Raw genomic sequence first — 22,375 nt, 5'->3', positions numbered from 1 at the left:
CTGAGAGTCCAACAGCATCTGTATAGCCAGGAGAATCCCATCTCTCTTGACCGAGGATTCTGGCAGCGCTGTGGTGAAGAACCTGTTGGGAGGGGGAGCGTCGAACTGTATACGATAGCCCTCCGAAATAATCCTGCGAACCCAAGGGTCCTCCGTTAGGGAGAACCATTGGGTTCTGAAGTAGGAGAGACGTGCTCCGACTGACCAGTCTCCCACTGAAGCTGGCAAACCGTCATGCTGCCGGCTTTGGGGGCTGTTTTGGCTCCTGGACCCGGAGGGGGGCCTGTGGACGAGATCTGGCTCTAGTACCTCTGGAGGATTGGAAGCCTCTTCCTCTGCCCCGAAAGGAATGTTGTGGACGAAAGGATTGAAAAGAGGGTCCAGCATACTGGCGTCTCTGAGGAGGTGCCGCTGTTGGCAAAAAGGCAGATTTTCCCCCGGTAGCCTGCGAAATCCATCTGTCCAGTTCTGGACCAAATAGAATATCGCCCGCAAAGGGGAGACCCTCGACCGCTCTCTTAGATTCTGCGTCAGCCTGCCAAGAACGCAGCCACAAGGCCCGTCTCGCTGCAATGGCGTTCGCAGAGATGCGTGATGAAATAAGGGAAATATCCTTAGCAGCGTCTCCAAGGAATTCCGCCGACTCCTTAATATGTTCCGCCAGTTGGCGAATCTCTTCTGCTGGCATCCCTGAGTCGAGGCCCTCAGTGATCAGCTCCGCCCACCTGGCATTTGCCCTATTTACCCAGGCCGACACTATGGCCGGCCGAAGCTGGGCACCGGCCGCCGTATACATAGCCTTTAAGGTGGCCTCCATCTTTCGGTCTGACGGATCCTTGAGCGAACATGCCCCTGGGACTGGCAAGGTGGTCTTCTTGGATAACCTTGACACGGATGTGTTTCCCATTTGCTCAAGGCTGCTGGCTCAAAAGGGTACATCGAAGGAAACCTCTTCGGTACCTGAAAACGCCTGTCCGGTCGCTTCCAGGCCTCTAGAAGCTGATCCTGGTTAGGGCAAGGAAACACCACAGAGGCCTTCTGTGTATTTCCAAATAAATCCAACTCCTGGGGAGCCGGAAGAGGATCCTCAGGCAAATGTAACACCTCCTTAACTGCAAGAATAAGGGCTTCTATACCAACCGGAGTTGGCTCCGCCTCCTGAGGGGTATCCTGTACCTCCTCCCACTCGCCCTCTTCCATCTCTTCAAAGGGCTCAGGCTCCTCGTCGGTGTCCTCTCCCTGAAGCATCATCTGAAAAGGGCGCTTCTGGGCTAAGGGACCCGGCCTCTGGGGCTTGGCAAGGGCCCCCGCCAAGGAGTCCACCGACCTGGACAAAGCCGTAGCCCATGCAGGCTCTGCCCTGCGGGATACTGCCAACTCTGCAGATAACTTAGTCATAGTGCCAACTAAGGCTGCAGCCCACTGGGGGGCTGGTGTGTCGGTAGTCTGGGACCCTGACGGGGGGACCGCACAGGTCTGACAGACTGAAGTTCCCCCATCAGAGTATTGGGAGAACTTATTGGAACAAACTGTGCAGGTGAAAGACTTTTGAGCAGCCTTGGACCTGCTCGCCATGTCTGCACGTGGGCCACTGAATTCTTAAGGCACACACACACACACACACCCACACAAGACAGTGGGTCACCCTAGGGCAATACCCAAATCCCCCCTGGGAGAGCGGGTCCTGGAAGGGAGTAAGTCCCTATAAACAAGGTCAAATTGACAGAAAGTGCCCTGAAAGGGTTACAGTAGCTGCAGTCTGCAAGACAAGAGGAGAGAGCAGCATATATAGTGTGTGTGTGTTTACAGGGCCGCGCCATGCGCACCTCAGCGCGCCCCTTCCCCCCCTCCTCACCGCAGCCTTGCCTGTGCCCTGTTTAGGAAGGGGACAGAGTTTTTCCGGCGCTTGGAGGGCTTGCTGCGCCTGACATTTTAGGCGTGCTATACAAACCCCCTCGCAGCCGCCATTAACCCCCGCCGCGCCAGTCAAAATGGCGGCGGCGCCTTGCAGGGACAGCGCTGCCCGCGTGTAGAGGCTAGGGACAGGTGGGGGCTAGTACGCGCGCCCTTGCAAAGGCGCGCTCAGACCCCCGCCGCAGCCGCCATTAACCCCTTCCCGCCGCGCCAGTCTATTAGCGCGGCGTCTGACAGATTAGCGCTGCGGCGTCTGTATACAATAACAAGACATGGGCTTACTCACCCCTGCTGAGGTCTGTAGTAGCGCCTGGCAATCCTCTTTATGGAGGGTGGCAGGAACGCTGTGATGTCGCGGCAGGTGCCTTTGAAGAGGCCCTGACTGACAGCCTGGGAAGAACCCAGGGGCGCTGGAAACCCGGACCCTAGCTTTTCAATAAGCAGGGAAGGGATCCTCTGTGTAGTGAATGAAGAGTTAGAGAATAAAGACTGCAAAGAATTAGAGTAGTGCAGGAGCAGTGAGAGCTGTGACTAGCTCCCTCAGGCACAATTTTCTCACTGGGGGATGATGGGTCTTGGAGGGGAGGAGCTAGTCTCCCCTGTATTAAAACTAAGTAGTGCCTAGCTCCCAGCTAACCATGCTCCAAAACCCGAAGTGATTCCCAGTGGCCCCTGCTGCATGTCAGAGAAAAGACTGATTTTATATTCAGAAAATAGTGGGGCCCTGATCGTATTGGATCGAATAGCTTCCGCAAGAGGTTGTATCGCCAAAGCAAAGACCAAAGGGAATAATGGGCATGAGTGATATCAAAACCATCTAGTCAGGGCAGTCTCTCTGGCACTCAGTGAGCTGCCATCCTCGCAGCTTAATGAGTCAACCAGAATCAGCTCTTTAGTGCCTGTGATATTGTGAAATCAATTTTAGATGGTTTTGATACCACTCCTGCCACTAGCTGAACTGTTAGGCCACTTAAAACCTACACATTATATGCCACACTATGCGTGGCACAAATTCACATTATACAGCACATTGAGTATACCCCAAGTTGACAATATATGCCATACATGCCACACTGTGCATGCCACTAATCCACAGTACATGTCACACTGGCCCTTATTCTAGTTGACTTGGTCGGATGCGTATTTTCAGGCGACCACCGAGTGTTCTTAGCCCCGCCTACCGTACGGATCGCTCACACTGTCCGAATGCGGTAAGACACTGAGCGAACGGACCGTGAGTGGATATTTCACGTGAACAAATCCCCCATCTGTGGGAACCTCCCCCATTCTCCGATGGTCGCCGACCATCGAATGATGAACCAAGCGGTCACATAGTTCCAAGTGCTCAAGATCACTCAGACATTTCTCAGTGCGAACGCAGGGATATGGGTGGGCAGCTGGCATCTGGCTTTGTCAGCTGCCCGCCCGCCCCCCACGCATGCATCATGGGTGGATTACCATACGTACGCCCAGCGTTTTCATGGGAATGCCCATGAAACACAGGGCGTACACATATGTTAATGAGCCCAAACAGTTATTCACGCCCCTCTCCACCCCCTGTTCGGATTGTTCTGACCGATCCTTTTCTGTACGGAATTCACACCGTATTTGGACGTGCGCGGCGTTCGCACATGTGCAGAAACGCCTCTGCACATGCGCAAACACATTACATTGGCCATCCGACCTAACATGCAGACATCCGACTCAATCAGAATAAGGGCCACTGTGCATGCCAACAATTCACATAATATGCCACACTGTGCATGCTGCCAATACACATTATATGCCATACTGCACATTCTGCAAAATCACATTATATGCCACACTGTGCATGCTGCCAATTCACATTATATGCCATACAGGGGTGGGGTCCTGGGGTGCACACCAATTGAGAGGTGCGACCCTGCGGAGACCTTTCAGTAGAACTGCATACAAAGTCAAAGGTGCAGGTGCACAAATTAAACTCCCAATTTAAAAATGTTTGCAATAAAATTTTGCATTTTTAGCGAGGTTCTTCGCTTATTTATGGAACCTCGCTAAAAATGCAAAATTTTATTGCAAACATTTTTAAATTGGGAGTTTAATTTGTGCACCTGCACCTTTGACTTTGTATGCAGTTCTACTGAAAGGTCTCCGCAGGGTCGCACCTCTCAATTGGTGTGCACCCCACGACCCCACCCCTGTATATCTAATGCCGTGTATTTCCATACACATTAGAAGGCCAGAGACCCCTTCTGCGCCTGGTGGTAGCACCCACGCCCACCTGTCCTATATATTGGTTTTAATTAGGTTCCTGACATTTCTTAGACTGCATGCAGAGCAAGGTGAGACCTGCACAAATGTTTAATGGATTATCAGATGGGGGGGTGCATTTCTGGGTTGTGGGCCCCCCTGGACTGGTGTGGCTGTTTGGCCTCAGGAGCAACACAAATTAACACTTATTTTCATTTTCACTTTCATCCCTATTGTGTGTTTTATTTCAATGTAATTCATTTCTCACCTTTACCTCTCACTACTTCACCTCTCACTACTTTATCTCTCATTTTTTTACCTCTCACTTACTTATCCCTGCTATCTTTTAGCAGCCTCTCTCACTAACCTATCCTCACTTTGTTTCACTATATATTTCTTTCAGTCTTGTGTTGCCCTGGGGTCACTCGGCTGCACCATTTTGGGGTGCCCTGTGCCCTAGATTTGTACCCCTCAAAATGTTAGGGACTTGCCCGACTAATGAGGTCACCTGGACGCGGTGGGCAAGCCGTTACTTATGGCCATAACTAAGCAAAGAACCTCGCTAAAAATGCAAAATTTTATTGCAAACATTTTTAAATTGGGAGTTTAATTTGTGCACCTGCACCTTTGACTTTGTATGCAGTTTCACATTATATGCCACTCTGTGCATGCTGCCAATTCACATTATATGCCACACTGTGCATGCTGCCAATTCACATTATATGCCACATTAAAAATCAACCTCATCTATATGGCAAACTACTCCTCACCTCTATGAGGTGGCAACTCTATCAGTGGCAACTCGACGGACCAAATTATTCCTTTAAAGTAATAGCAATTTTTGCAGGGACACTGATCTGTTTCAGACTTGCTGGATATAGAGAGAGGGAGCTGTGAAGACAGAGATTGGAGGTAGGAGCAGATCGGGACGGGGTTGGGGTGGAGAGTTACTGGCCTAAAATCTGTCTCAGCTCAAGTACATTGCAGAAGCTGTTATCTTGACAGGCTTTTAACTAATCGTAAATATGGTGCAATACAGTATATACATAAGAAATAAAATGAACTAGACATGATGAGGATGATACATGACTGGCGAATCAACATCATGATGGTATGGTTATGAGCATAGCATCACACTTTGTGCATACACATGCATTATGTATGTACTGTATGCTGATTTGCACAGATCTTAAGATCTTTATGACTCAGCATATACCTACAGATATGCTGTGTTTGCAGGTATTTCTTTTGAGCAGAAATGATGCCCAATTTGCTGTCGATTTAGCATTAAGCCCTATGATTCTTCTGATATTTAAAAAATAAAATAAAAAAAGAATTGGCTGATTTTACATTCAAAGTTATTCTATGTTTGAGTAAAAAATATGTCATCAGCAGCAGAGGACTCACACCTGATTGCAATTAAAGCAAATGCATGACATTCTATTTATACTGTTTTGTTAAGAAAGGAATAAGATGCAATTGAAAAAAAAATACAATTATTTAAAAATAATGTTATGCACAAACATATTCTAGATATCTAAGCGGGTCCGGTATGACCCTGAGACAGTAAGGATTGCAACGGTCATTAGTCTGACATCAGAATCCCGACTGCTGGGATATTTTCATTTTTTCACGTAGATTTTGGATCTCATATACACTGTATGTCATGCATTCAATGTTTAACGGTTAAAAAAATGAGGACACAGTAAAGACAAAACAAGCGAATCCCTGGGGTAGAATGTTCTTCAAAGACATGAAAGCAAGAAGGTCAGATGATATCACGTGGAAGGAAATAAACCATATACGGCTTTACTTTTTTTTTTGTAATTGGTGAATTCAATTAATGGTAAATATTTTTCTGTATGTTGCTTAGTCCAATACAACAATAGCTTCACCCCTCTCTAAATATCCAATTAATTGTTAGGAACATTTACCATTTATATGCCAACTTGTGCCCTAATTTACCAGAAGCATAAATACAAATCAATTATATTAAACCAATATCTACAACACTAGACCATGCAAACATTGTAAATACATATAAATCTATAAAAAAAATAGAGTAGATTACTCTTCTCTAATCCCTCTGGGCTATACTTTCTATATATTTGTATAAAAAACTGTATCTCACTGCAGCGAATGTCTACAAGTTAGCAAAACGTGAAACACATATAGGGCCTTATTTTGGTTCATTCTTTCTGACAAAATCCTTCTTAGATGGGCAAAACCATGTGCACTGCAGGTGGGGCAGGTGTTACTTGTGCAGAGAGAATTAGATTTGGGTGGGGTTTTACTTCAAAGTGAGATCTATATTGCAGTGTAAAAATAAAGCAGTCAGTATTTTCCCTGCACAGAAACAAAATTACTCACCCAAATCTAATTCTCTCTGCACATGTTACATCTGCCCCCCCTGCAGTGCACATGGTTTTGTCCATCTAAGAAGGATTTTGTCAGAAAGAATGAACCAAAATAAGGCCCATAGTTTGTACTGTAGAAAAGGGCAAATAGTGACACTGTGCATAGCTCCTCAACCAACTCAGTATGGCCTAGTTCTTTTTTAGTTTTGCTTGAATTGTATTTTTTTCTGATTATGTATAAGATTGAATCTAGATAGGCCAACTACATATTTCCTAGCTTCATCCAGTAAATTTGGGGTATCCCCTCTTTCTAAAATGACTAGCATATCCTCCATTTGAGTATGGAAGTCTGAATCATTTGTACAGTACATTGTGTACTAACAAATCAAGGCTTCACTGACTAACGTTTATCCGCTACTAACAATTTAATACATGTGGAAATTATACACAGTACTGGGATGCCAGTATTAAGATTTATTATTTGCTCCTGCTAGGAATATATGTTTAAATTGTTACAATAGATGCATCTATTTTTATTAATTTGGTCTGTTTACTTGTACTGTATATGCTCTTTTATTAAACTATAAAGTTTGATTATTTACTACACAAAGAGTCTTGTATGGTTCATGCTAAGTAAACAGAGATTATTATACTTGCCTCTCACAAGCACAGTGTCACACATTAATCTATGTTTATTCTATACATTTGTTATATACACTCATTGCTTGTATTAATAAATACTGCTCTTTAAATATATTTTCCAATTTAAGATGTCTTAGAGAACATGAATTTTATTTTATAATGATATTTTTAGATATACCTATTCAACTATCTTATACAACTATTGGTACTTCGTAGCACAGCGCCCACCACTCCATCGTACGTCAACTCATCGCATCGCACGCAATATTGCGGCATGCGATGTGATTTTTAATTGTACAAGCACACAGATGGGCGCTTACAATGTGATTTCATCATTTTGTGTCACTACGAGTGTCAACGTCACCCGCACTATCAACGCCAACCCGAAGTGTGGCGAGCCCCTTTTCATACCCCCACTATTCACGTCGGCATGGAGTTGATTTTAGATAGTGTGGCGAGCGCAGCGTGCCACCGAGCCCAAAGCATGGCGAGCCCCACGAGGGGACGTGTAATAGGAGCCGGAAGCGTGGGGAGCACAGCGAGCCCCGCGAGGGGACACGGATTACTTTACATGTATTCCGCGTCCCCTCGCGGGGCTCGCCGCGCTCGCCGTGCTCGCCGCGGTTCCGGCTTCGGGCTCGTATTCAGCGCCCCCTCGCGGGGCACGCTGTGCTCGCCGGGGTTCAGGCTCGGTGGCTCGCTGCGCTCGCCACACTATCTGAAATCAACTCCACGCCGACGTGGATAGTGGGGGTATGAAAAGGTCGGAGGCCGCGTACTGACGCCCCTCACAGGGCTCGCTGCGCTCGCCACGCTTCAGAATGCCGTGGATACTGGGGGTTACATCTCATTGTAAGCACCCATTACATGTCATGGCATGGGTACTTGTACAATGAAATATCGCATTGCATGCCATTTGCTGGCATGCGATCCTATGCAATATTTCATTGTAGAAACACAAGCACATCACTAATAACGGTACGCAATGCCATGCGATGGGCGCTGTGCTAGGAAACAAGTACCCAACTATTTTCTAGAGTATCGTTAAATCCCCTTGTCTGTCTATACAGGGTAAATGCCCTCTTATGGTGCTGTATTTCTTCCTCACGTTCTTCATAACACACTCCTCAAAGCATGCACCTGAGTGGAAACAGCGGACAGTTACAAACCATGTCATAGATTTTGGACTTGGGGTGACACAGGACTTACCTCTCTACTATAGGTGAGTGCAGTTTTGTGGAGGATAATCCTGGGACTTTACCACTGTAGTCCGTTCCGCTCATTCAGTTTATGTACAATATTTGGTAGGAATGCTTGTAACAACGCAGCTGGGGGAGAGTGCTAGTATTTGTACTATTTTGCTTCATACATTTGTTTTCAAGGTGCGGTGGCACCTGCTATATATATATAGGGCAGCTCTCAGTTGGAGAACTTGGGTAACATTTACTTTGGCAGATATGCAGAGTACATTGTCAGTCAGATGTTGTCTAACAGCTGGAGAACCTTAACTTGAAAAAGTAACTGTTACAGTAATGGCTAAAAGCAGGCTTTTAAACAGGGAACAAAAACATACATACAGTTTATAAGGGCATCAAGTTAAATAACAATAATAATTTTCTCACTATTACATTATTCATTTTACTTCACTGGGATGTACAGATTTAGTGTTATTATTATAAAAAAAAATGCAAAAACCAAGATATCGGAAACCGGAATTTTATAATATGATATTAAGCATGAATAGCAATACCCTATATAAGATAATAGGGGACTATGTAAAAACCGGACCGGACTACACTCCGGACCGCCGGACAGGACATCACAATCTGCAGTCCGGAGCTTGTCCGGTCCGGGGAGTGTCCTGTCCGGGGGGTTTCTTGTCCGGGGGGGTCCCTGTGATAGCTATCACCAGGGACATGGTGGAGGGGAGATTACAGCCTCCCCCTGTGGTCCGGACCGTCCGGTTTTTGCTACATGCCCGGACCATACAGGGAGACTTTATTCTCCCCCCTGCTCCTCTACCTGGTGACAGGCAGCCCCCCCGGACAGGACACCCCCGAACAGGACACCCCCCGGACCGGAGGCTACAAGCTCCAAAATGCAGAGTTTGATGTCTGGTCCGGCGGTTTTGTCCTGGTCCGGTTTTCACCCATACCCAGATAATAGACCTAGAACTAGATATCCAATTGTTTTTCTAAGAAAATAGGTAAACTTAAATTGCATGCATCAATACAATACTGTACTTTAAGTATCTCTGGTTAAAAAAAAATGTTTATCAGCGTAATAGCAGAAATACTGTAGTATCTAAAGGAATATCAACTATATATGCTACATCCTGGAAAACATCTTTTATTTATTCATTTACTTCACCAGTAAACTTTAGTTGTCTACGTATAATGCAGATTCACTTACCTATGCAGGTGACTCTATTGGAGAATATTCGCATTTCCCTATCTGGATCCATATGATGATCATGATGAAGAGAGGACTTGGATCTGCTACTTCCTATGAACACCAGGATCAGCAGCAGACACAGTGAAGCAGGCCTTGGCCCCCACATCTTCCAGATCTCTGCCAGTCAATACAGTCCGTTGCAGATCAGATGTGTTAGCACTAGTCAGATGACTAGCAGAAGGAAATGCACACACAAAGTACAGGCAGTACAGGCTGATAAATATAATAGCTAGTTAAACATCTTCCAGGAAACCTTTAAGAAACTTAATTTATTTTTCCCCCATCACCCAATCTTTGCTAGAACTACAATTACAAAAATATAAAACAAAAATATCCCGTAAACGGACAGGAATTTTCTTTTGACATATATATAGAGGAAAGAACAACGAGCTTCACTTCCTCCTGTCACAACCAGCAATATCTATGTCACAAGTTCCCATTGTTGTCACGCATTGAAGAGAGAAGAGAAATTGCCTGTTCTACTTGTCATGTTTTACTAGTTTGTGTGGGAGGGAGCTGAGGTCAGTCTGCATCCACTCAGCCCAGTTATTTGCAAAAATGTCTAAATACAGAGGAATGCTTTTATTTCTAACGGAGGTTTGCTTCTTGGTATAGCATAACTAAACAAGCAATGCTAAGGTGACCAATCATTTTTTTACAGTGAAAAGGAGGTCCCAAATGAATTGAAAAAAAAAAAATATTGTAAATAATACAAACCTTTTATTTATTGCAACAATAACATGCTATAATATGATAAATGCATAATAAAGTCCGTAGGGCCGTCTGCATTTACCAGCGTCTGAGCAATGGGGGGTGGGCTCTTTTAACAGGGATAAATTTATAGTGCGCCGTAAAATGGCGGCCGTGCATCGGAGGAAAAGCATTTTGAAAATAATAAAATGAATCACCTAAAACACTACACTTTCTGAAAAACTTCTCATGCAGCCCGCACAGACCTTCCTCAGCTTCCACTTGACCATACGCCCCACATGTCTTCTCCGCAATGAGGTCTAAAATGGCCAGGGGAGAGGAGCAAACCTATGTAGACTAGCAGGGTGGGGCAAGAGGGCCTAAACAGAGGGAAGATGGCGCCAACAAAGCCACTTGTGCGCTCTCTGAAGGTCTTCCATGCCGTGCAGAGCACATGCGTTTCATAATCTCATCTCGCCGCACTGTACCGAGCCTTGATCGTCATATCAAATACAAAAACGTCATATCACATGCAACAGATCAGCTCGGCATCGATCGAATATGGGGATTTACAGATTAGTCTTCAAATATCGAAAAGGACATATAGGAGGACACTTTTTGAGGCAGGACAGAATTTACAAAAGAAGAACTGTCCTCTCTAAAGAAGGACGATTGGTCACCTTAGCAATACAATTTTAGATATTGTGGCTGAGGAATATTAATGATAGAAAATAATGTTTTTAATTATCTGTGGGGCAGGGCATTGTTTATGTTATATATACAAGTGGATTATAAAGACCAAGAACACATACAATAAATAAAAGTCAGAAAAATATTAAGGCCAAGATGGGAGTTCTATTTCACATGGGATGTTGTTATGGACAACCAGTCAGAATCTACTTCTTATTTTCTGTAGCAGCTTCTAGAAGATAATAGATATTATCTGATTGGTTGCCCTTAGCAACATCCTATGTGAAATAGAACTCACATTTCAGTAAATGTCCACCTAAGTGGGGGGGAATTCAATCACATGAGGTAATATACCCTGTGGGGAAAAGGTGGTGCCTTGGGCATTAACGCCTATGATTATTCAATTATAATAAAATCAAACTGGTTTTGCAGTAAAAATGATTGTCACTTTGAAAAAACTGGAGATTTCTTACCAAATCTCTCACTTTCTGATTTTTTCCATGCCATGGTGTTGACCTATTGATTGTCTATTATACCCTCATATTCATGTTATGTTACCCAACAGTGCCCCTTATTAATGTTACACCATATTGCTCCTTATTGACATTACACCATATCATATAGCTTCTTCTTGACATAAAACCACACCATATCGATCCTTGTTGACATTACACTATAATATATAGTTCTCTTTCTCCTACATTAATGGTACACTGGCAGCATTCATCATTGACACCCCAACCACCTCCCACATTAATGGCACATTGACAGTTCTTTACATACTGAAGATCACAGTAATGGAACACTTGTACTGCTCCACATAGTCCCCTGCCCCCTCACAGTAGTGCCTCTGGCAGTAATGCACTGGCTCGCCTTCTAATATACTATTCTATGGGCCAGCTCTATGTTCTATAGAAGAAAAGAACTGCGCAATTTTTTTATTAATAGGCACCTATTTTCTGTCCATGCATTTCCCATGATGGCCAGGTCCAGGAGATTAAAGGAGTTCTCAGAGGTTTTTCAATTAAGTTTTCGTATCTGTTTTCAACGTGATAGTGCGTGTAAAAAATAAAAATGAATAATGGTGAGACAGTGCTCAGGTAAAAAATGTGGATGTGTTTTTTCAAAGGGATAAGTGGGCGTACTCAAATCACAGGCAAAGAAGTGTAGGTAAGTGCATAAATGTTTCTTTAACAGAACATCAATGTGATGAGATAAAATCTACAGAATTTATAGAAGGTGTATATTTAGGTGCGTACCATACTCTTACAGCATAAAGCCATGGCACTCTTATAAAGGTTTCTTTGTTCTGAATTTTCTTGGGATCAATTTTCTCCAACAGAGGTTGAGCAGATCAATAAATCATAAAACATGAAAAAAGAATTCGGTGTTAGGGTGCTGTATGGAAACAAACGGGTAAGGTGGGGACGTAGGTAAACATATAAAGGTATCTTTACAGGTATCTTTAAATCTTGTGGTCCATAAAGAAAAAGGTGTGGATAATCAGGAGTATGTATATTCTCAAATGCTTACCGTACTCACTTAGTACAAGGTTTAGATCCTCATATAAAGGTATCTTTCAGAGGTCCATCCCAGGGTTTCCTTCCTTTGCTCTCAATGGAGTAAACGTGAAAAACATGCAAAAGGAAGAGACCTCCACGTAGTGAAACACAAGGTTTCTTTTTCTTTTTTATAAAAGCAAAAAAAGCAAGCAATAACAGAATGTAAGGCACCTGGGTACGGCAAAAAAGTGGCCACTTACCTCTGCCCCAGATGTCTCACGATGTAGTAGAACAGGATACCAGTCAATCACTCCTTGTCTATTTTACATGTTTCAACAGCAACTGCTGTCTTTAACAAGGCTGTGGAGTGAGTTTTATACCATTGGTATGGATTGTATCCGGGTTAACCAGAAAGGTCACTTCCTGTAGGTTAACTACATCCTTAATAGATATTTATGGATTTAGATGTCTCTAGGCATCAGTCTAATTATATAAATGATAAAACCGTATATTTAAAAAGTATAAAATTAACCCTGCTTTTGGCAGGGAAAGTGCCAAAATTAGCGCAATAAGGTCCAGTGAGGGGACACTTCCGGTATATGGAACGCATAGTTGCGTTCCGGAAGTGTCGCGGACGTCTTAGATGAAGTAACAGGGATTACTGGGCGCTTGACCCGGAAGTGCTGTAGAACAGGTGATGTGTCACGATTATGCGTTTCCTGTGTTTGGAACGCATGTGGTTAAAGATCCGCGGCCATCTTAAGGGTTGTGGAACGCACGATTAGGTGCTGAACCAGGGGGCACCGAAAAAACAAGTGGCATAAATCAATTATGCGTTTCCGGTCTTGGAAACGCATAGACCAGAACTTAAGGTGGCCATACACTAGTAAGATTTATCTTCAGATCTGGCTGGTTGGAACAAAAACATGGTTATGGATGAGTGACAGTTTGTCAGTTTTCCAGCATTTCCAAGCAAATGGTCAACTGTCATTTGCTCTTATCCATAACCATGTTTTTGTTCCAACCAAACAGATCTGAAGATAAATCTGCGTGTGTATGGCCACCATAACAGTATGCAGACATCTTTATTTAATACTGTATATTGGCGGACTATGATTTCCGGGCTAAGGAGCATGCAAATAAGCGTTCCACGAATCCTGAGGCTTTTAATATAATAGCCATAAGGGGGACAAAATTAACTTTTATTCCCAGACTATAGAATCCTAATATGGACATAGCGCATATCTAATGGATGGTTTATAGAAAATAATAGTAAACTTTGGAACGACTAATATTTTAATTTTAAATGGATTATTAGTAATAAAAATGTAACGATAAAAAATATTTACCAAAAAAAAAAAATATATATATATATATATATATATATATTATTTAGTAATAAAATATATATATTGGGAAGTATAAATCACCTGTTTAAGGGATTGATCTGTTTGTCAGTGTAGCTGGATGGTATAAAAATCAGACCATTACAAAAAGACAAGAATATAAAAAAAACAGCATACGTATAGACATATACATAAAAATAAATAAAAATTATAAGAACCACTTTAGTTCAAATTCATGATTTAATCCGTGTGGTATGAGTGCATTTAGGTCAAAAATCCATCTAATTTCTACCTTTGCTAAGGAAACATCTCTGTTGTTATGCCTCCAATTTATTTTGGCATGAACTATGCCCCAGAAATCTTTAAAGTGTTCTGGGGAACAGTTATGATGTTCCATAAAATGAAGCGAGGAGGGATGGTCCAGATTACCCTTTCTTATATTTCTCACATGTTCAGCTAAGCGTGTAGTTTTGCCTACATATGTCTTATTGCAGGAACAGAGTATTACATAAATGATATATTTATAATTACATGTGATAAAATGTCTTATTTTATATGTGTGGTTGTTTAGAGTGATCTCAGGGATTTTATTGGTGGTGGAGGTGCACATAGCACAATCACCACACCGGTAGAAGCCTTTATACCAAATCCACCCTCCTCTTATTTTGATCCATGAACACGCTGGATGCAAGTTTATCTTTAAGGTTGGGAGCTTTACGGTAAATACATTTAGGAGAATTTGGCAAATTTTTTGTAAGTATCGGATCTTTTAAAAGGAGATCCCAATTTTTTCTGTAGACTCTTTTAGACTTATGATAGCCAGTGTATTGGGTAATAAATGCCAAATCAGAAGGAGTGATTGACTGATATCCTGTTCTACTACATCGTGAGACATCTGGGGCAGTGGTAAGTGGCCACTTTTTTGCCGCACCCAGTTGCATTACAGTCTGTTATTGCTTGCTTTTTTGCTTTTATAAAAAATAAAAAGAAACCTTGGGTGACATTTATTAGAGATCGATGTTGGGTTTTTGGCGATTTTTTTTGCAAAAACGTCCGTTTTCGCATTTTTTTCCAAATCGTCTACTTAATGGGTGGCGATTTGCGGCATAAATCGCACTTTTCGCCGCTAATTCGCACTTTCTGAAGTGGGGATTTCCAACATCGCATCCAGATGTTTTCCCATTGAAAAATGCTGATTTAATGGGTAGCGAATTTGGAAATCGCTCGCAAAATGCGACCCCCCCCCCCAAAATAGACCAAGTAGAGGGTGGCGATTTCATCAAAATCGCCAGCGTTTCAATGTGTAAATGGTTAAATCTGTCACAGGTGATCCACATAGCAATTACTAAGTCCCCTACATATACCCCAACATGATTATGGACACCTGTGAGTGTGTTTGAGATGGAGATTTTGCAGAGTGGACTGGAGCTGCTAGTGTGTGAGCTGGGGCATTTGGAGGATCTACGCAGGAGGGATGATGCTGCCCACCAGATCCAGGTACCCCGACCACTCCATGCTTCTCGTCGGTACCGTGCTAGGGTGTACCTGGACTCCCTCTCTGATCAACAAGTGGTGGACATGTTTAGGTTGAACCGACAGAACCTGTTGAACTTATATGAGCAGGTGAGAGATGATTTGGACCCTTGTGGGGGGGGGGGGGCAACTATGCAGTGTCTGGGCTGCAGAAATTAATGTGTGCCCTCTACTTGGCCACAGGCTCCACTCAGTCTGTGAGCTCACGGGCCTTGGGGGTGTCACAAGCCACTTTCTGTAAACATTTATCTCAGGTGTTAAATGCATTAAAGAAGCTGTGGCGCACATATGTCACATTGCCACGTTGTGAGTCCGAGTGGCAGGACCTGATGGTGGCATTCTATCGGCTCTCAGCATTTCCAAATGTGCTGGGAGCCATAGACTGCACCCACATTGGGATTTAGGCCCCGCACGTGAGGGAGCATGTCTATGTGAATCACAGGGGCAGACATTCCCTCAATGTGCAGGTGGTCTGCGATACCAACCTCAGAATTCTCAGTGTGGTTGCAGGCTATCCCGGGAACTGCCATGATGCCTATATCCTGCGGCACTCAGCTCTCTGGGACCGTTTCCACAACCACACCATGCCAGAGGGCTGTCACTTAGCACTGTTTACATGATGTTTGCAAACCTATGTCTTGGATAGGGAGATGGGTCAACAGGTTTAGGCGCACATAGCCCGGAGTGGATATGTGAATAATCTGGACCCACAGTGGGGAGTATTAGACCAGAATGAAGATTTATTTAAACACACAATTCACAAGTAAAATTCACAGATAAAAAGTGCAAATGCAAATGAATACACAAAAGTGCAAGTGCAGCAGCAGTACAAAAATTCAAAGTGACAATGCATATATATATTCAAAAGTGCATGTACAATGAATAGGACAGGGCAATCTGATGCTTTTGTCTCACCATTCCAGGGTGGTGCGGTGGGCTGGGTGCTATAAGATGGTAAATCCCGGGTAGCAGGAATAAAGCACCACCGCACAGGCTTTGGATGGGGATAAATAGATGTTACAGCAGAGTCCTCCCGTCAGAGTGTTGGCATCCTCATAACATGTTTCGGAATCTGGTTCCTTCTTCAGATGTGGATGCCAACACACTGAAGTCAGGTTTTTTTTATACCATATGGGATGAGGTGATTTGATACACCTGTGTCCCACACCTCCGTTTTCCGGAAGTGACGTTTTTTTGGTGCACTGGGGAATCTCCTCCTCCGTATGCATCACATTCAACAGACACCCACAGCGAGGTTCCGCCTAGAGGCAGACGCTGCGAGTGTAATCACATGCAATATGGTTACACACAGTCTATTGCGCTCCGGACCGGAAGTTCCAACCCGGAAGTGACGTCTGCGTGTCACAGCGCTTCCTGTATGCGTTCCACTGCGTCTTTTCTCACAGGATCAAAACATTCAAGTTTTTACAGGTTTTTTCAAATTTCGTTTTGGCGATTCAGGTTGCTTGTATGACAGAAATCATTCACAGTTATATGAAGACTCTTCTTAGGGGAATCTTCATAATCCTTTACATGAGTCCCAAATCTCCATTTTGAAAACTGGCAGTCCAGCAGATAGCGCAATGGAATAGCCACATCTAAAGCTAAGCCCTACTTCATTCAGGCTAAGTCCATCCCTGATGTGGCCATATTTCATGTAAGAATCCACCAAGTGTCATGTGAAATGAGAAGATAAAAATAAATGGGTTAAGAATACATATATAAATACAGAGTAAAAGATACAAAATGCACATTAATCTAAAAACCACTTTAACTCAAAATCTATGTTTAGTCCATGTGGCGTGAGGGTATCTAAATTAAAAATCCAACGCATTTCACTCTGGGCGAGAAGTTTTTCTACATTCTTCTCTCTCCAGGTGTCTTTCGCTACTTGGATTCCCAAAAATCGTTTGATGTGCTTCTCATTGCTACCATGTTTCATTTTGAAATCCTCGGAAACTGAATGACTCATGAGGCCTTTTCTTATATTATATATGTGTTCAGCAAGCCTCACTTTTAAATTTCTTGAGGTCTTGCCCACATATATTAGGCCGCATGTGCACTCCAGAAAATAAATCACATTCCGTGTATGGCAGGTAATAAAATCTTTAATTTTGTAGGTTTTGTCTTTAATTTTAAATTCAGTATATTTTCTTTCTATATTGGACTTAGTGGTGGCTTTGCACATAGTGCAATCCCCACATCTGTGGAAACCTACATTCCTCGTACTTGGAGGTTTTTCAATGAGAGCACTTCTGACCAGCTGATTTTTGAGTGATTTTGCCCTTCTATAAATAAAAGATGGTCTTTTAGGTATTATCATGCCAATCACAGGATCATCTTGTAGGATTCTACAATTATTAGAAAAAATCTTTTCCAATTTTTTGTGATGGCTACCATACTGGCTGATGAAAGACCATTCTGTTTTATTATCCTGAGCCACTTTGTTTTTTTCTATCAGCAAAGAATTTCTATCAACCTTTTCTAATTCGTCAAGGGCTTTATCTAGAGTTTGTTCTGGGTACCCTTTTTGTTTGAACCGATCTTTCATTTCGACAATCTCTTCTTGGAGAATATTTGGATCCCCACAGTTCCTTTTAAGTCTCTTGAATTGTCCCAGAGGAATATTTTCTAACCACCGTTTGTGATGTTCACTCTGGATATCAATATAAGAGTTGGAGTCGGTTGGTTTTTTAAAAGTTTTAGTGCAAATATTGTTGTCTTTAATGTAGATCGTTAAATCCAAAAAGCAAATTTCTTCCTGACTGATGTTAAAAGTCAGGTTAATATTAAAATCATTACAATTGAGACTTTCACAAAACTCATTAAGATTACATGGGTTACCACTCCAGATAAAAAAGATATCGTCAATGAACCACCACCAGCATACCAGGCCCGCCCCTTCTGTTCTATGTGCATCAATGGTACTAAATTCCCAATGAGCCATGAACAAGTTGGCATAACTAGGGGCGAACCTGGTGCCCATGGCGGTCCCCCTGATCTGAAGATAAAAAGTTCCATTAAAATAAAAATAATTATTGGTTAAAATGAATTTAATACCCTCCAATAAAAAATCTTTCAAATTCTGGGAGTATTCACTTTGGTCCAGGAACCATGCAACTGCTTTTAGACCTTTTTCATTTTCTATTACAGTATATAATGTACTGACATCCGCAGTTGCTAGATGACAGTTAGGGCTCCACTTGCATGTATTTAATTTGCGGAGGACATCTCCTGTATCTTTCAGGTGTGAAGTGGTTTTTACCACTAATGGTTGGAGATAAGAATCAATCATCTCCGAAAGATTTGAGGTTAAACTATTAGTACCCATAATTATGGGTCGTCCTGGGGGAGCGGTAAGGTGCTTGTGCATTTTGGGTAGTATATATATGGTGGGGGTGGAAGGTGCTTCTATATTTACATATTCCATTTCTGTTTTTGTTATACTGCCCTTTTCCATGGCTCTTTTAGTAAGGTCATGGAGTGCCTTAGTCATATTTTGTATTGGATTGCTCCGGAGTTTCTTATAAGTGGACTGATCTTCTAGTTGACGGTTAACCTCTGCAATATATTTGTCCTTACTGAGTAACACCACCCCCCCGCCTTTATCGGCGGGTTTTATAATAAGATCAGGATCTTTCTGGAGGGTTTCAATAGCCAGTTGTTCCTTTTTTGTTACATTTTTCTTTTTACTGTTAGTGAGTTTTTTAATCTCTTTTGTAACAATAGAATTAAAGCTGTCTATGTTATTGCCCTTTATATGTTTTGGGTAAAACTTTGATCTTTTTTTGAATTTAGAGGGGGTAGCTTCTTCTACATTTGCAGTCTCTACTTCCTCAGTTTTTTTTAATTCTCAAACATTTTTTTATTGTGACCTTTCTTACAAATTTTTGAAGGTCTACATATATGTCAAAGGGGTTAACATTAGACGTAGGGGCAAACTTCAATCCCTTTTGAAGCACTTTTAATTCTGTTTCAGTTAAGGAATGATTGCTTAGATTGAACACCTTTCCAGGTTCATTAGTGGTGGAGTCCAAGGGTGTTATTGGTTTGTCCTTCTTTTTCTTTACTCTTGTTTTTTTATTCCCTCCTCTGCTACCTCTATGGGTTTTTAAAGAGTGGGTTAGGGTCTCAATGGAGTGAGGTGTCTCTGTTCTAAAAAAGACCTCTTCATTGGATTGGTTTCTCTCAGGGGTTCATAACGATTTCTAAGGTTTAAGGGTTCATTCCTCACCCATCTGTTATGTTTATAGAAATTTCTTTCCCTTTCGTCCCAATCTTTTTGGCGAGTAAATCTGTAGTCATTATTCTCTCTATTCCTGTGGGAATGAGGTGGTATATATGGGCCATATCTTTGATTTTGACTGTGGGGGGGTATTATGATAATTATTTTGGGGTCTGTTGGTGTTTCTCTGAGTTTTATTTTTTATCCATTTGGCTTTTTTATTATTTTGCTGGTTTTGTTGATATTTTCTCATTGGCGTTTTAGCTGGTGTTTCCACCATGTCTATGGGTCTATTAGTAGAGGTTGAATCTATAATGATGGTAGGGGAGTCTCTTTTGAACTTCTTTTGTTTTTTAAGTCTGAGTACTCTAGATTCTTTTTCTAATTTGGATAGGATGTCTTTTTCTTTTTCTTTTACATCCTCCAACTCCATTGCTGGTTCAATGAGTTTTTTAAGATTTTCTATTTCAATATTTAATTCTGAGGTTTCAATACTTCTTTCTCTGATGATGAGATCTATCAGGTTGGAAGAACATTTTTTTTAAATATTCTCCCATTCAGTTTTGAAACTATCTTTTGTTGTTCCAAATGATGGTGACTTGTTAATTAATAAGCCTTTTGGAATAAGTTTGTGTGCTTGGTATTGCTCAAGGGTAGCAATTTCCCACCACAGTCTATTTTCCTTAATTAATTTTTGTTCCAATCTATTCAGGATGGTCTCCAAGTTTTCATCCTGAATAGATGGATCAATTTGTGTTTTGAAAGTATCTTTGATAAGATCTTTCTGAATTTCTCTATACGTAAACATATCCTGGCAGCACGGACTCCTCCCTCTGGTGTTAAATAGATGAACAGAATATATGGAGGTGAGGGGGGTATCCGTGCGCACTATTTTTCCTGCGGAGATATGTGCAGCCCTCTGTTGCCAAATAAGAGTGACACCAACTCTTGGATATACAATTTCGGATAGGGAGATGGGTCAACAGGTTTAGGCGCACATAGCCCGGAGTGGATATGTGAATAATCTGGACCCACAGTGGGGAGTATTAGACCAGAATGAAGATTTATTTAAACACACAATTCACAAGTAAAATTCACAGATAAAAAGTGCAAATGCAAATGAATACACAAAAGTGCAAGTGCAGCAGCAGTACAAAAATTCAAAGTGACAATGCATATATATTCAAAAGTGCATGTACAATGAATAGGACGGGGCAATCTGATGCTTTTGTCTCACCATGAGACAAAAGCATCAGATTGCCCCGTCCTATTCATTGTACATGCACTTTTGAATATATATGCATTGTCACTTTGAATTTTTGTACTGCTAGTGCACTTGCACTTTTGTGTATTCATTTGCATTTGCACTTTTTATCTGTGAATTTTACTTGTGAATTGTGTGTTTAAATAAATCTTCATTCTGGTCTAATACTCCCCACTGTGGGTCCAGATTATTCACATATCCACTCCGGGCTATGTGCGCCTAAACCTGTTGACCCATCTCCCTATCCGAAATTGTATATCCAAGAGTTGGTGTCACTCTTATTTGGCAACAGAGGGCTGCACATATCTCCGCAGGAAAAATAGTGCGCACGGATACCCCCCTCACCTCCATATATTCTGTTCATCTATTTAACACCAGAGGGAGGAGTCCGTGCTGCCAGGATATGTTTAAGTATAGAGAAATTCGGAAAGATCTGATCAAAGATACTTTCAATACACAAATTGATCCATCTATTCAGGATGAAAACTTGGAGACCATCCTGAATAGATTGGAACAAAAATTAATTAAGGAAAATAGACTGTGGTGGGAAATTGCTACCCTTGAGCAATACCAAGCACACAAACTTATTCCAAAAGGCTTATTAATTAACAAGTCACCATCATTTGGAACAACAAAAGATAGTTTCAAAACTGAATGGGAGAATATTTTAAAAAAATGTTCTTCCAACCTGATAGATCTCATCATCAGAAAAGAAGTATTGAAACCTCAGAATTAAATATTGAAATAGAAAATCTTAAAAAACTCATTGAACCAGCAATGGAGTTGGAGGATGTAAAAGAAAAAGAAAAAGACATCCTATCCAAATTAGAAAAAGAATCTAGAGTACTCAGACTTAAAAAACAAAAGAAGTTCAAAAGAGACTCCCCTACCATCATTATAGATTCAACCTCTACTAATAGACCCATAGACATGGTGGAAACACCAGCTAAAACGCCAATGAGAAAATATCAACAAAACCAGCAAAATAATAAAAAAGCCAAATGGATAAAAAATAAAACTCAGAGAAACACCAACAGACCCCAAAATAATTATCATAATACCCCCCCACAGTCAAAATCAAAGATATGGCCCATATATACCACCTCATTCCCACAGGAATAGAGAGAATAATGACTACAGATTTACTCGCCAAAAAGATTGGGACGAAAGGGAAAGAAATTTCTATAAACATAACAGATGGGTGAGGAATGAACCCTTAAACCTTAGAAATCGTTATGAACCCCTGAGAGAAACCAATCCAATGAAGAGGTCTTTTTTAGAACAGAGACACCTCACTCCATTGAGACCCTAACCCACTCTTTAAAAACCCATAGAGGTAGCAGAGGAGGGAATAAAAAAACAAGAGTAAAGAAAAAGAAGGACAAACCAATAACACCCTTGGACTCCACCACTAATGAACCTGGAAAGGTGTTCAATCTAAGCAATCATTCCTTAACTGAAACAGAATTAAAAGTGCTTCAAAAGGGATTAAAGTTTGCCCCTACGTCTAATGTTAACCCCTTTGA

General features: G+C 41.9%; 1 protein-coding gene across 3 annotated transcripts in view; it reads right to left on the bottom strand.

The window, feature by feature from the left end:
• AOAH (acyloxyacyl hydrolase) overlaps positions 1-10,040 on the bottom strand; it is a 171,661-nt gene extending 161,621 nt beyond the window's left edge. For all 3 annotated transcript variants that reach the window (XM_083188483.1, XM_083188482.1, XM_083188481.1), the window contains exon 1: positions 9,558-10,040. In XM_083188483.1, coding sequence (XP_083044609.1) covers positions 9,558-9,705 — 148 coding nt within the window. In that variant the 5' untranslated portion in view covers positions 9,706-10,040. The remainder of the gene's footprint in view (positions 1-9,557) is intronic.
• Between the last annotated feature and the right edge of the window lie 12,335 nt (positions 10,041-22,375).

Source organism: Crinia signifera, chromosome 5 (assembly GCF_055691185.1).
Source record: "Crinia signifera chromosome 5, ASM5569118v1, whole genome shotgun sequence".
NCBI lineage: Eukaryota > Metazoa > Chordata > Amphibia > Anura > Myobatrachidae > Crinia > Crinia signifera.
This window is presented reverse-complemented; position numbering and strand designations above follow the sequence as displayed.